This window comes from Delphinus delphis, chromosome 12 (genome assembly GCF_949987515.2).
Source record: "Delphinus delphis chromosome 12, mDelDel1.2, whole genome shotgun sequence".
In the NCBI taxonomy this organism is placed as follows: domain Eukaryota; kingdom Metazoa; phylum Chordata; class Mammalia; order Artiodactyla; family Delphinidae; genus Delphinus; species Delphinus delphis.
Window position 1 is genome coordinate 6,491,475 of NC_082694.2, and position 14,805 is coordinate 6,506,279.

Here is a 14,805-nt window from a genome sequence, read left to right on the forward strand (position 1 = left end):
GGGAGGCGGCGGACGGGGGTGACAGCCAGGAGGCGGCAGAGCCGTGCGCGCCGCAAACTCGGAGAACCCCTCTCACGGTGTCCACACAAGCCTGCGCGGTGAGGCGGCTCACGGCCCCCTCCCGCAGACTCTCGGCCCAGGCAGACTGCTTCTAAGAGCTCCACTCAGATGTGAGGCCCAAGTCACAAAGAGCAAGGGAAAAATGATAAACTGAAACATTTAAAGAAAAGCAAATTCGACAAATTTCTTCATTCTCCCTGTAAATATGGGCCAAATCAAATGTCTTTCTCATTTTTCCCTTTTCTTCTTTATATGAAGAAACGGAGATGAGTCAGTCTTTGCAACACCCGACGGCTGAAACAAGGGCAGGCCTGTGTGTGTCCCTGCAGGATTCCTGCAGGGACAGGGTACGGGGACGGACGTCAGGAGTCTTCCATCTCACCTGCCAACGACGCCTCCAAAAACACCTGCACTACCTATAAACGACCGGTCCACCCTTGAGACTAAAAGCGAAAGGGTCAGAGTCACAGTGAGATACCTACCCCACAAGGCAGCGCACAGAATCTCGGAGTTAAACCTCTTCTTATATTTGCGAATCTCTGGGGTGTCGCTCTGTGGCCTAGTGTTGGTGGGATTCACATTGACCACTGAGCCCTTCCGGGTAGGATCTTGCCTTATGGCCTCCGATCTCATTCCATCACAGGAAAATCCCACTGAAACACAGGACACTGGAATTACTTTGTGTCTCCACGGGCACAGGGCCTGCTCCCTTCCCCGCTACGCCTCAAGCAGATATTCATGTCACAAACAACTCTTTGCCTAGGAAGAGCAATCTGTAAGGAATGTACATGGAAAAAGGAAACTGACTCTGCAGCTCATTGCAAATAAGGCAGCGCAAGTGGGCTGGGCATCTGGTCCGAGGTCTGCGCCTGCCAGCCACCAGCATGCGTGCCCAAGCCACCAGAAAGAGCGGAGCAAAGTGCCCGAGCCCGTCGTCAGCTGCTTTCTTGTTGCTGCTTTACTTACCCACAGAAGTCACTGTTGTCCCACTAGATGGAGAAATCTGTAGTAATCTGGGGTCTATAAAAGGTGTAAAGGAGGAGGAAGATTTGTGTTTCTGGAGTGTGCTACTAGCGGACTGAGTCTGCAATGTAAATTCAGTCGTATTAATACAATGACAGTAAAGGAACAAACACAGAACACTTCAATCCACCTCTACAATGCACTGCTTCCCAATACAAAAGCCCTATCCCCCCGCTTCCTCCCCCAAAATGCTCCGGAGGTGCTTCTGCATGTGTACCCCACACCCCCCAGTACAGGCTGTTTAACCGGGAGCCAAAGAGAGCTACCCCTCTTTTCAGAAATATCGCTCCTCTAAGACAGAACACGCAAGCTACCAGCAAAATCTATACTTCACACTCCTCCGGTTTTTAATAAATAATTATAATGAAAACTCCTAAAGGAAGTTTGAAATGTCTTGATCTCAATTCATCAATTTTTGAATTTACTCTCCTGCCCCCCAAAAAGTCCAATGAATCTATGTTGGAATACTGGCAAATCTTAATTTTATACCGTTTCTTTTAAAGCGAGCCTCTTGCCAGAAAGCTACAGCAGCTTTGGCCACCATCATGTTAGGTGCATCATCATAAAATCCACATCAAATAGGGGCTCATTAGTGAAAGGTGCAAATACAGAGTAAGGCACATCCTTTTGCTCTTTTAGGAATAGGAGTGTTTTGGTTAATAATGTAACTTAAGACAGAAGAAAAATAAAAAATGGCACAAAGGAAGTGAAACAAATTGTTAAGTGGAAATGTAATGACAATTAAAAACAAAACAAACAGAAAAATAAACTTGCCAGTTTAGTGAGTTAAGGGTTATTGTAAATACTACACATTAGAGCAAAATGGAGCCAAGTGTAAATATAAGAAGGGATGTAAGTGTAGGTGGGATATATAAACGGAGGAAAAAACCCATGTCTGACCACGTGCTTTTGTCCTGTACCGTTGCACCCCCCTGGGCAGCTGAAGTCACAGGTCCTGCAGCCCACCCCCTCCTCAGCTCTCCCCTCCCGCCTGACACAGCTGCCTGCTGGCAGGCTTCCTGCCCAGGCCCACGATCTGGGGCCCATCCAGCTGATGGCAGCCAATGGGATGCCGAGCCTGCCTTGGCAGTCAACTTGCCCCTGGCTCCTCGAGGGGAGGGAACCAAAATAGGACCAGGTGGGCAGGCCGGCAGTTCAGTGCTTACATTGACACGATTGGCTGAAGCTACGTGCCACTTGCAACCTCCTCCAACTGTTAGACAAAGGCATTGAAACCAAACCTCCCACGAAAACGATCACTTGCTTAACTAAGGACAGGGTGCCCACGGTGGACTGTCCCTGCGCTTGGGGCATAACCCTGTTCCAAACAGCAAGAATCACCCAACCGACACCCAGACTGAGAGCACACAGCCACGCCTTCGAACAAGCACACAGGATTTCCCATTCAAAATTTGAAATTAAAAGCACGCTCAGTTCTTTGCCCTTCTTGTTTAACATCCTAATTTTCTAGGTTTCCCCTAAAAGCAATTTGGCCTCTTAAACTCTGAGTGATGGTAAATTTCAAGGAGAGAAATCCTTCAACAAGGTTGGCAAAAATAAATAAGAGTAACCAACCAACAACACCCACCCTCTCCCCCCACCCCTCGAAACAAACAAACAAAAAAGATCCAGCCCTTCTGGAAGGAGGTCCCTGTACAGAGCAGCACATTTATCCTGGTAAGGCCAAGTCTGCTTAATCAAATGTTTCTGTATTTGATGTACTGGATAAAAAGAATGAAAAAGGCAGATTCCACAAATGACTACCAGAATTTCATGCCAAATACATAATGCATCTGAGAACACAGCAATCGTTTTAGACTTTTTTTTGAAAAATAAACTGAATGAGGAAAGCCATGCAACTACACTTATCTAGAGAAAGGTAAACAGTGAACTGGCAAGTTTGGGGGGAGATCGCTCCAGGGTTAAGGGGTTTGTATGCAGATCTGAAACTTGTTACTGGGGGGGTGGGGTGGGGGAGAGAAGGGGAGGTGACAGAAGAAGGTGGGCGGGGAGGGGAGGGGAGGGTGTGGGAAGGGCTCTGCAAACTAGCTCCTAGGCAGTGCTGGTCTAACCCTGGGAGAGCAGCCAGCTGTGGTGCGAGACATACCTCGTTAGGAGTGAGCTTGTCCTGGGGTGTCTGTGGGGACATGGTGGGTGTCGGCTGGCTGGAGGATGGGGAGGAGGAGGTGGAGGAAGTGGAGGAGGAATGGCTTTGCTGTAAGAGATCTGGCAAGAGGTGAACGCGACCGGCAAAGCCATTGCTCTCATGATGGCTGGCGCGCTTTTGGTCAACTGCACTCTGCAGAGAAAACAGGCACACTGGTCTCGCTCGCGCGCCGCTAGCATTGCCGAAGACCCTACTGATACCTGACTGCTGGCGGTGCTGTGTGACTCTCAACTCTGTTACGTCATCAAGGGACGACTGGAGGAAACCAGCCTGAGCTGCTCACGCTTCCTCGCCAAATGCCTAGGCTGAGCCAACAGAACTCACGGCACCGCATCTGGTGACCGCAGAACCCAAACGGCGGGTGTTTCATCTGGTTTACCTGCCACAGGAGCTGCTGTTACCAAAACCACTGGCTTTTCTCTTTCCTTTTTAAATCTGTCTAAAGCTCTAGAAAGTACCCGTCACCTCTTTGAATCCTGGTCTTGTCCGGACCAGGCCCTTCCCGCTTTCCATACGAATGCAATGCCAGAGCATGAAACACACGCAGGGAAAAGTCCAAAGTGCTGCACAGGTGCCCTGCTCCACTTAAATGAGAAGCACGTCCCTTTCTTCCACCTGAGCTAAGAAATGAACAGACCCTTGTAAAACTTGGTAATCCAAACGGAGCACACCTGGGTGGCACACCATTAATATTCAACGAGGGAGGAGCCTAATGCCCGGAGCACAGAAGAGAGGCGCCCCCCCTGCTCCGGCTCCCGGCCCCCGGGCAGCTCCTTCCTGCCTGCCTAGCCGGCTCCCGCCGCAGACCCCCGGCCTCGGAGCTGAGAGCTCCGCGCAGACCCCTGCTGCCCGGCTGCAGACCCGCTGCAGGCCGTGGCGTGCCCCCTGCGGCTTCTCTGTGCTCAGATGCAGACCGTGGGGCCCGCGGGCTGCTGGAATGAGGGCTGCCGCGTGACATGCAGGCGAGCGGGGCAGGGGGGGTCCCCGCTGGCCGCCTCGGGGCATGCAGCACACGACGCTACCCTCCGGGTCTCTTGTTAGGTGAGAACAGACGATGATGTAGAAACAGCATGAGTGAGTGAATGAGCAAGTGGGTTAATGACTACAGGAGAAGCTAGCCTCCAACGAGGAGAGAGGACGCGGGTACCTGGCGGACAATCAGGGTGCCCTCCTTGGACGGGGTCATGGCTGGTTCACTCTCCACGTCGTCGTGGACGATCATCGTTTTCACGGACTCTGTCTCACCGTTGCTCAAGTTCAGAGATGACCTATTGAGACAAAATCCAGACGTGAAGGGCCATGACCACGAGCCGAGGATATACCGTCGAGATTTTTCACCTTCTCGGAGTTCTAAGATGAGATCGGGCTACAGGCATAAAGTTTCCTCTAGGGAAATGAACTGCCGTTTCCCTTTTTTCACAGCCTCAAATTAAGAGGAAGAAATGAAACACACGGAGTACTGGGAGAGGCCCTGACATGCACACACACCAACGAAGAGAAAGGGGAAAACAGAAAGGCCGTCTGCTGCTGACTGCACGACGGGGAAATGTTAACTGTTCACAGGATCAGAGGACAGGTTTTCAACAACTGGTCCCAAGTGGACAGAAGGCCCGGTGGGGACACGCATCCCCCCTGAAGCAGGGCGGGACTGACGCGGCTCGGGCGTCCTCCGGCCCCGAGGTGGGCTCCTCGGGGCCTTCCTGCTCCACGTCGTCGTCCTCCTCATCCGTTGTCCCGGACTCCTCGCTGGACGACGAGTAGTCTGTCACCTTGTGCGGCGGCCGCACGTCTTCCGCCGCTCGGAGCTCTCTGGCCAGGGCCGTCAGGTCCTAGTGCAGGAGACAGAAGAGAGGGTCAGGCGGGAGAGCGACGGGGAAACAGCGCAGGGCCAAGCGCTTCGTTCTCACTATCTATCAAACGGCCGCGCCAGCTTTGCCAAACTGCCTTGCAGGCTGTTCATCGGTATCTTGGAGGGGAGCTCGCAAAGCTTTCGATAGAAAAGACGAGAGCAAGAAAAGTCAAAAAGATAAAACAAAAGATAGAAAAGATTTTTTTAAAAGTCCAAGGTGGTGGGGCTTCCCTGGTGGCACAGTGGTAGAGAGTCCGCCTGCCGATGCAGGGGACACGGGTTCGTGCCCCGGTCCAGGAAGATCCCACGTGCCGCGGAGCGGCTAGGCCCATGAGCCATGGCCGCTGAGCCTGCGCGTCCGGAGCCTGTGCTCCGCAACGGGAGAGGCCACAGCAGGGAGAGGCCCGCGTACCGCAAAAAAAAAAAAGTCCTCACAGCCGGAAAAAAACAAGAGCCGAGAGCATTCTTCTCCGGCTATAAAACTCTGGATCAACAGCTGTGTGCAGACAGACCTTGGTAGTGTGTTATAAAGACGCCCGCCCCTGTGACAAAGTCTTCTGAGGAGATTTTGCAGAAAGCAAGATTTTAGTTAAACAGGAGTGATTTCAAGTACTTATTTGGTGAGGTTTTTAACTCCAACTTTTATTTTTAAAAATTTCCAACTCGCAGAAAAATGAGAGTGAAGTGAGCACAGTGTACGGCTCACATCTGGCTTAACCGAGGGCGAAGAACTTGCCACGTACGTGAACAAAGTTCCTGACGTGTGCTGGGAGAAAGCGCTGCTGTGTGTCTGGCCGTGGGAAGGCAGCTGGGCAGGCTACCCCGCCGCTGCCTCGAGCGTGCACGCTGGAGGGGGAAGCGGCCCGGGGTCAGCGCTGCTGTTCACGAGGGCTTCAGTTCCCTTTCCTCTTCTACATGCAGACACTGTGAGACCCGATCGACTATCCAAATATAACTTCTGAGCTTGACTATGATCTCTATTCTACATTTTCATACAGAAGTTCAACGTACGTATCTTTCCACTTAAAATTTTCACTTAAAAAGTAGTGGTTTTTGGAAGGCAGGCTATGTGGCCACTCTTCCTTTTCCTTCTGGCGTCGCTGCTTCTCACCAGTTGAGAACACGCTTCTTTCCTTGGAGCCTGAGCCTCTGAGACAAGCGAGCAAGGACTGGCCTTGAGTCCCGCTCGCGACTTCCCGAGAACAGCTGCGGCTTTTTGTTCAAGTGACTTTAAAGGGCCGTATTTAATAATAAGAATGAACGCATGCAGCAAATCTGGGGTGTTAAAAAACATGCAGCAAACATTCAGGGTTTCTAATTCTAGAAGAGAGCAAGCTGAGGAAGGAAGAGGCATGCAGGTCGAATGCAGGCTAAGGTTAGAATGCTGCCCCGACGCTGAGCTGTTCAGACGGCGCTTACCACTTCGCCCTTCGGTCAGCGGGGTCCCATCGAGCCAGAGAAGCCATCGGTGAGGAGGAACCCACAGCACAGGAAGCAGGGAGGAAAGAAGGGGGGAGGGGGGCACAGAAATCAATGCAAGCGGGAGACAAAACCACCCCAGCAGGCTCAAACCCCCAGTGCGCCCAGTGACGGGCAGCTACTGCGTCGAGGACTAAGGAGGAGAGGAACAGCCACGCCGCCGCCCCACATACCAAAGGGCAGCATTTAAACCATGGGAGAGTTTAAGACGGTGGTGGAAAAACATCTCTTCCAAAAGCCAGTATTTTAGATGCCCACTCATCAAGAGCATGTAAAGGCTGATGCCAAGCAAAGAGATAGAAGGCTTTTCTTTCTTTTGTATTTTTTAAATGACTAAGTGGCGGGGGGGGGGGGGGGGGCAGCGGCACAAGTGGGCCAAGGTTTACAGCTTTCCTTATAACCCCTCAAACCTGCGAGACCCCACAGGGAGGCCTGCAGGCCGCGCAAGGAGAAGGCTTTAATAGAAAGATCTCACTCGAGTTTGAAATGAGTAAAATGGATTTTGTGCAATTCTTACAGCGGGCTTGAGAGGTCTAAAAACTTCCTTCTTATCTTCAGGCTTTTTTGCTGCATTTTCAAGGCGCTGAGATGGCGAGCCCTCAGATTTGGATGACGCTGTGAAGTTCAGAGACAAGAAAGGCCAAGTCACGTACACATCTGAGTGTGGGCCACGAAGCCACCCAGCCCCCCTGGCCCCCATCCTCTCCCCTCATTAGCCTTGCTCACAGCAAGGTCTCCACGCACTGGTCTGAACCCCGGGGTTTGTGACTCCTTCCCGAGAACCCTCGACTGTCACACTGCAGTAACACGTGTTCACAACTCCTTGTGACGTTACATCAATAACACAGTAGAGGGAATTTCCACTAATCTATTCTTATGAGTAGGTTAAGATAACCAATACTGATGACAATACCGATGGAGTTTAGACTCAGAAGAGTGGGTTCAAATCTCAGCTTGGATATTTCGCTAATCGCCTTGGACGAGTTACGTAAACTCACTAATCTGCAGTTACTTGAATCTGTAAAGTGGAGACAATATATACCCATCTCCTGGGGTTACTGTAAGGATTAAATGAGACAATGCATGGACAGTACTCAGCATGCATAAGCTCTCAAAACCTCACTCTTTATTATTAAAATTATGACGACTATTATTAGTGTCACCAGCAAACCTACACTGAAACACTGTTTTGTATTCATAATACGCAGCTGTGAAAAATCACAGGTCTTTCCCATGATTGAAAAGGATTTCCAAATACAGTCAACCCTTGAACACACGGGCTGGAAGTTCGAAGGTCCACTCACGTGTGGATCGTTTTCAACAGTAAATAATTCCGTACTACAGGACCCACAGCTGGTTGGATCCATGGGCGTGTAACCACGGATGCAGGGGAACCGGGGGTACAGAGGGTCGACTACAGATGAGGATTTTCAACTGGTGGGGGGTATCCCTAACCCCTGGGTGTTCAAGGGTCAACTGTACTGATTGGAGCCCGATACCGTGAACAGGCACAGGGAAAAGGAAAGGTAGGCAACCTACATCTCACTCTGAAGCGCTCCCCGGAGCCGCTCTGAGACCCAGGGTGGGAGCCGGGCTGGGATCCTGAGTTGCTGGACCCCGAGGAGCTGCCACTGCCAGGCCTGGGCACCAGCTTCTCCACTCTCTCCCATAGCAGCCTGGGCTCGATGCTGCTGTTGGAGAAGACGACGAGAACAGCTAATGCATCATCCCAAGACGCAGGGTCAAATTATAAACATACGCACCATGTCATTCGAACGCAGGGATAATGAGAAAATCAGCCTACCAACAGCATTTAACGTGAAATTCACCAAAAGTTACAGTGGCATTATTCATTGGTTTTATCTCAGATATCTTAACAAACCCAAAATGCTAAAAGAGATTCTACCATTAGCAGACAAATCTTCTCTGGGTGTGAGAGGAAACGCTACTGTTTGGTCTAGAAGTGTCACTAGTTCTGTCTCAGCTACAAACTCAGTTTCTTACTATGAAACATTCCACTTACATAATTACACACAAAATCAAACTACACACAAAGTGCCAGTACCGACCACCACCCCTCACGGCTCTCAAGAACTGACACTTAGGCAGTACGCTCGTTCTTTCGTGCTCTGGGCTGGAAATGTGACCCCACATGGGCCACGGTGTATCCCTGCCGTCGACACACCACAGCATGAGTTTTCTAGGTAAGAATTAACACACGGGCTCGGGCACAGGAGAACCCCGCGGCCCACCCTGACCACTGCAGGCTCAGAAAGCTCTCTCTCTGCAGCTTCTGGGCTGTCACCCACTCCACTCCCTCACGTTATATAGCGAGACACCAAGTACAGAGGTTCAGCGATGACCAGAGTACAAAACACTCAAGACGACCTTTCCTTCCTCTAAAACGGTGCTTGCTGGTCGACGGAACGGAGGTGATGACAATATTGCTACCGCTGGGAATACGGTCGCCACCGGCTACGCGAGGTAAGGAGCCCCTGGAATGTGGCTAGCTCAGCTAAGGAAATTAAGTTTTAATTTTATGTAATTTTAATTAACTTCAATTCAAATTTAAGTAGCCTCATGTGGCTAACAGCTCCCATATAAAACAGAACGGCTCCAGAACCTGAAAAATACTTTGTGGTTAATTCTCGAGTTTCTTGCCAACTCCAAGTCAACCACTCCCTTTCTTCCGTAGCCTGTGTGCGATTTCCGTACACTCCCAGAGCCCCCAGACATCCTTTGGATAGCAAGCCCTCTCGGTTTACAATTCCCTTAGAATCCCCCCTTCCCTGCTGTTCCTTCCTGTTACTCTCACTGAGACAGGCAGTTTTCACCTTAAAACTGCTGCAATACACAGTCGGATTTAATCTCTCTTTTCACCGCAGATCAATTTGATGTCATTCACATGAATGGACTTCACGGCATTTTCTTTACACACGGATCACCTCTTTGCCCCAGAACGTCCACGTTTATGAGCATTTTTATGCAAGCAGACAGTAGAAGACTGCAGGACACTGTGTAGTAAGTCTGCCCCTAAGCTTCGCTCTTCTCTTACCTGGTGGAGTTTCTCTGACCTGCTTGGCTGTTTTGCTGCCCACTGCCCTGCAGTGGGGAATCCCGACGGGACAGGACGGGGGACCGGGACGTCGTTCTCACAGGAACCTTTGGGTACAAAATACAGCAATTAAATTACTGAAAACATGAGGAGGAGAAGAAAAGACTACTCCCTACCACACATGTCTCTAAGGCAGTCCTAGTTACCTTAGCCTTGCTATCACCGACCTACCCCCAACCCCTGATCCTTCTCCGCCCTCCAGTGATACAACAGAAGAGTAGTCCAAGCCGTCAAAGGCACTGGGACAACCTTTCTATGCTCCTAACCACATTTAAATGATGTTGGCACTGAAGCTTGGTGGCAGGGCACGTACAAAGCATCTTACTGAGATAATGTGAGAATCAGGAAAACAAGCTCAAAGAAACCAAACAATGGCCTACAAATGGATCAGCGAGAAACGAAGAATGTAGGAAGCAAGAAAATACTCAGAGGAAGCAAATTCCAAGTGGAGGAAAAATAAAATGTGTCTTTTTGTTTAATTTCAGCGTTAAGTAATTACCAAACCAAAAATTTTAAAAACATGGAATTAAAAAAAACACCCAAACAAAAACAAAAATCCCTCAATTAAAAAAAAAATCATTTTTTGGAACATTTATGTTAATTTTTTCCCTTATAATACCTTTTCTGAAAATTTTGATACTAATTAATGGTGCAAAGTAATTGACAGCTTTTGTATGCACGTAACACAACAGCTGCTAAAACGAATTTGGATTCGGTCTGTTCTTTATAGATGTACTCTTAAGTTACTTGGGTCCCTTGTGCTTAAGTACGGAGTCAGCGACAGCAATGAAAAGGTAACTGGCCGATGGCTGAACCTAACTGCCTCACTATGGAATTTTCTCCCCACCGTCAAAAGTTCCTCTGCCATTGCCCCTTAATTCTGGTGACATCACCACACCCTTAATTGAAATAAATAATGTTTTAAAAATAACGAAAAGGAAAAAGAAGCGCACGTCTGTCTTCCTGCTCCTTACCCTTGGAGGGACCTCGTCACTGTCTGATCTAGACCAAGCCTTTTGGGCGGGGTCGGGTACCTCCGACTTAGAGTCAGAACTCTGACTTAGCACCTCACTGCGGGAAGGTGGACATGGGTCCTGAGAGCGAAGATGGTGGTGTGCAAATTTGGGAGGAGAAGGGTCACTGAAGGAATGGGATCGCGAGACAGGGGAAACACTGTTCTTGAGAGATGCCAGGTGGGACCACTGTACCTTACAAGAAAACAAAACACAAAACATTCAATGCGTTCTGCAGAAAACGCTTTTCTGGTCAATACCAAATCCAAAGCGGGAGCCGGGGCAACGCACAGGAGGCAGTCAGGACTAGGTCAGCCAAGCAGTACGACAGTTATGCTCTAAGTGGAGAGGTGGTCTGGGGAGCACAATATGTAGAAAAGAACAAATGTACATTTATAAGGAAAACTCTTAATATCCAGACAAATGTTAGAGAGCAGTAAACGTGAAGATTAAAAAAAAACAAAAGCCTCACAGCGCTCCTGTCGGAGGAGGCAATGTGCGGCATGCATTTCTGCGTCAAAGCAGCGTGGACAGGCAGAGAGGGAGGAGACCGCAGGACGGACATCGCCACACGTGCAAACCTCTCTACCCACCCTCCCGTTACCTGGCAGGGCAAGACGTCTGACCAAGTAACAACAGAGCCACATGTTTACTGTGCAAAGACCAACCCCGCATGTTTGGACAGATTGTAAGAGTGTAACTTAAAAACAGCCAGCTTTCCAAATACACCACCGATTTTCCTTCTTTCTTGTCCCAAGTCTTAAAACACTCCAACCCCACAGAACTCCACATATCTTTGTATTAGTTAGAAAAAAAAAGAACTTTGATTTCTTTGTATCCTATTCAGCGCTAGGATTCCCTAAAAGGACTGCTGAGGGGGGTATTCCTTCTACCTGACAACTGAAGAAATAAGACAGGTCCTTGGCAACTGAGTTCATCTGGTCACTTCCAAGTTGGAAAAGCAATCTCTGAAACAATCTGCATTTTCTTGAAATTATACTTTTTGTTTTAAAATAACTGTTCAATGTGGAAATTTACATAATTCTAGCTATATATCTATTACATCATCACATTTAATAAAGACAGGAAATACCAAATCAGGATTGGCTCAACCTTGCCAAGCGTTAAGATCCAGAATTGGTTCCGAAAGAATGTTTTCGTAAGTACAGCTTTTGGCCAAAAGCAACTTTAGATAGAAAAGGGACTCTTTTTCCTGGCCCTACGTTAATTAGTCAGCAGTATAAAAAGCAGTCTACACAATTCATGAACTCCTATTTTCTAAACTGTTAGTGGCCACATAAAGATTTTCTATTTACGGTAAGTATAACGTTCATCAAACCTGTTTTCCTTGTCCCCATTCCCCTCCCTTTCCCCCTTCATCCTGTCCTGCTGTCTTCTGCATCCTTCTTCTTTCCACTCCTCACTCTCTGGAGTTGCCCAGTGGCTTGTGCGTCAGCTCTTCTGTGAATCAAGACGCTGCTGGTCTCACGTAAACACCAACCTCCCAACACCCGCCCCCCTGCTAAGCTTAATCCTGGGTCTTCTTTTTACTGTAAAACTGCTCCATACCAAGGATCTTTATTGTAAAGCGCATTCAAGTCCTCATCCGGGTTTGTGTGAACACCACCGCTACCACTACCGTCCCCCAACACATGCAAACATCAGTGACAGGTAAACTCGGGCTCAAGGACTTGTGCCCAGTACTCCGGATGACACGGCTGCAGGGAGCAAAATGCCTGAAAGTCAATGATTTTCAGCAGGAGTGGGAACCAGCGTCTTAAGGATCTCTGGGATCTCCGACATGCGTCATCTCTGCTGTCCGCTTTCTCCGCCAGACAGCACGGAGGTCCCCGACCTGGGCAAGGCCGAATGCTGAGGCCGACCCAGTGGCCTCTAGCCTGACCTACTTCGGGAAAACCCACACCCAACCCACCGGGCCGTAACCTTTTTTGGATGTTGAACCTTTTGAGAATCTGATAAAAGGCCCTCTTCCCAAAAATATATGTACATTTGGACAAATCAAAAAAATTTTACGTGGAATTTCAGGGCCGCCCACTCGTAGAACTGGCTGGGAGCCAAGGACCCCAGGTTAAGAAAAAGTCTCCCTCTATGTACTTACGACACTAACTTTCTAAAAACTAAACTGAAAAGTCTCTGTATTTGAGTAAGGAGGCACTTGTTTACGAACATCTGAGTCAGGGAAGGCAAAAAGTCAGACAGAAAGAAGAAATCACCGAATCCAGATATTCTTAATAAGTACATCAATCCTTAAAAAGAAATTCCTGTTTTTCCCTATCAACTGAGGCTACGTCCTCTTTAGTCTAAACTCCCTCTGCTAAACTCCTCTCTCTCTAAATGCGGTAACAAACCAAACTGAGCGGTTCAAGCAGGCTGGTGGCTCAGTGAGCCTCTGCGTGCGTCTCCTTGACCCACAGCCAACTGGCCGTTCTACCTGTGGCTCGGCTGGTCTCTGCAGGGCAGGGTGCACAGACTCGGAGTTGCCATTGGAAAAAGATTCTGATCTGGAAGGCACTGGTGGCTCCAATACTCTGCCTGTCTGCTTAGACTGGGCTTCAGGGGAGCTGTGGTTAGTTTTCCTAAATCTATCTTCCACCTGCGTCAGAGAATTAGAAGACATAACTCAGGGTTAGTAGAAAAAAGCAGAGATACCGAAGAAAGCCTGAAAGTGGAAGGAGTCTAAAAAGAAGTCTTCTGTTTTCCTCAACTACAAGAAAAGAGAGGAGGCATATAACACTAGACTAGGATCTGATGCAGAGTACGGAATATTCACGAAGACAGAAATTTAGAGAGGCAGCCTTTAAAATCTCCCCCGGCAAGAAGTCTAGGATTGCACGTGAAGATAAACTAGGAAAAGAATTAATCTGTCGCAACCAACTAAACCCACGGATTAAAGATTAAAAGAACGTCACCAGGAATCTAACACACGTTTCATTCCACGAAAAATAAAGGCACTGCAGAACAAGCAGGACACTTGCTCCTAGAATGTGCCGTGTGAGGGCCGGCATGGCGGGAGGACGCCCCCACCCGGGCCAGCATCCCGCACTCTGCAGCCCGCCCGGCCCACCCTGCCAGGGTCCGAGGAGCGGTCCTGCTTCATCGCATCCTCCCTGGGAAGCTCTGGGAGCCCAGACGCCCCAGTTCAGTAGCAAACCCTGATCACCGAAAAGCCAGTGAATTGGGCCCAGGCAGGCTCCATCCTCGCGGCAGTTTTGGAAAAACAGACGACAGGCCACCCTGCCCATCATTTACAGCACAAAGAAAAATGCTGCCACACAGCCTCCTCTCTTTCCGTCTCTTGGTCAGCGTCCAGGTCCCCCGAGATCTGCAAAGCTCTGAGGCGCTCCGCTCCCCTCTAGACAGACACTAAGCAGAGAAGAGGCCCCGCCCTGTGCCCTGGGAGCGCGCCCGGAACGGCGGGGGCCGTACCTCGCGGGCCCGGTCGGCGGGCTCGTGCTGGGCCTTGGGCTCGGCGCCGTGCAGGCCGGCCTTGCTCCTGTCCGGCGGCGGGGGCGGCCTCCGGGGCTCATGCTGCAGAGACAGGAGATAGGCTTGCTCCTGCTGCAGCTGCCTCTGGAGCCGCTCCGTCTGCCGCTGCTCCTCCAGCTCCCGCCAGCGGCACTCCTTGGGGGGAGAGGGACACTCAGTCCGGGGCCCGGCACCCACCTCGCCCCGGCTCACTTCTCCCCAGCCCGGCGTTCACCGACGCTTGTTTGGTGACAGAGCACAACGGCCGGGCTGTGAAATGGCAGGTTACCTGTGGGAAAACCTGACAGCTTGTCGCTAAGCATACTGTCACTGGACAGAGTAAGAGAGAACCCAAGGAAACGCTGGTCTCAGCGGTTTCAAAGGACACTTGGAGTACTCTAGGTACGGGTCCTACGGCACGCGCCTTGAACCGCCAGCTCTTGGCATTCTAGCCTGTTCACCAAATGCCAGGTGCTGTGCAAAACCTCGTCTATCTACCAAACGAGAACAGTTAACTCAGCAACGGGAAATAAAGAGGTAACCAGAAGCCGCCCCGACGTGGGCCCGGCTCTGCCCAGCGCGGGGAGCCCTAGCTACGGGACGGGGCCAGCGC

At 50.1% G+C, this 14,805-nt stretch overlaps 1 protein-coding gene across 25 annotated transcripts in view; it reads right to left on the reverse strand.

The window, feature by feature from the left end:
• Positions 1 to 14,805, reverse strand: part of MAP4K4 (mitogen-activated protein kinase kinase kinase kinase 4) — a 171,125-nt gene that overhangs the window by 14,565 nt on the left and 141,755 nt on the right. For 3 of the 25 annotated variants that reach the window (XR_009521496.1, XM_060027234.1, XM_060027237.1), the window contains exons 15-24: positions 14,154 to 14,348; positions 10,668 to 10,901; positions 9,634 to 9,740; positions 8,118 to 8,269; positions 7,096 to 7,193; positions 4,904 to 5,079; positions 4,398 to 4,518; positions 3,191 to 3,382; positions 1,027 to 1,144; positions 543 to 713 (exon numbers count right to left, since the gene is read on the reverse strand). Coding sequence is in view for 24 of the 25 variants with exons in the window: in XM_060027234.1 (XP_059883217.1) it covers positions 543 to 713; positions 1,027 to 1,144; positions 3,191 to 3,382; positions 4,398 to 4,518; positions 4,904 to 5,079; positions 7,096 to 7,193; positions 8,118 to 8,269; positions 9,634 to 9,740; positions 10,668 to 10,901; positions 14,154 to 14,348 (1,564 nt within the window). In the remaining variant the exon portion in view is untranslated. Of the gene's footprint in view, positions 1 to 542; positions 714 to 1,026; positions 1,145 to 3,190; positions 3,383 to 4,397; positions 4,519 to 4,903; positions 5,080 to 7,095; positions 7,194 to 8,117; positions 8,270 to 9,633; positions 9,741 to 10,667; positions 10,902 to 13,158; positions 13,321 to 14,153; positions 14,349 to 14,805 lie in introns of all 25 variants that reach the window. The other 22 variants (XM_060027236.1, XM_060027251.1, XM_060027238.1 and 19 more) reach the window with 15 other exon arrangements.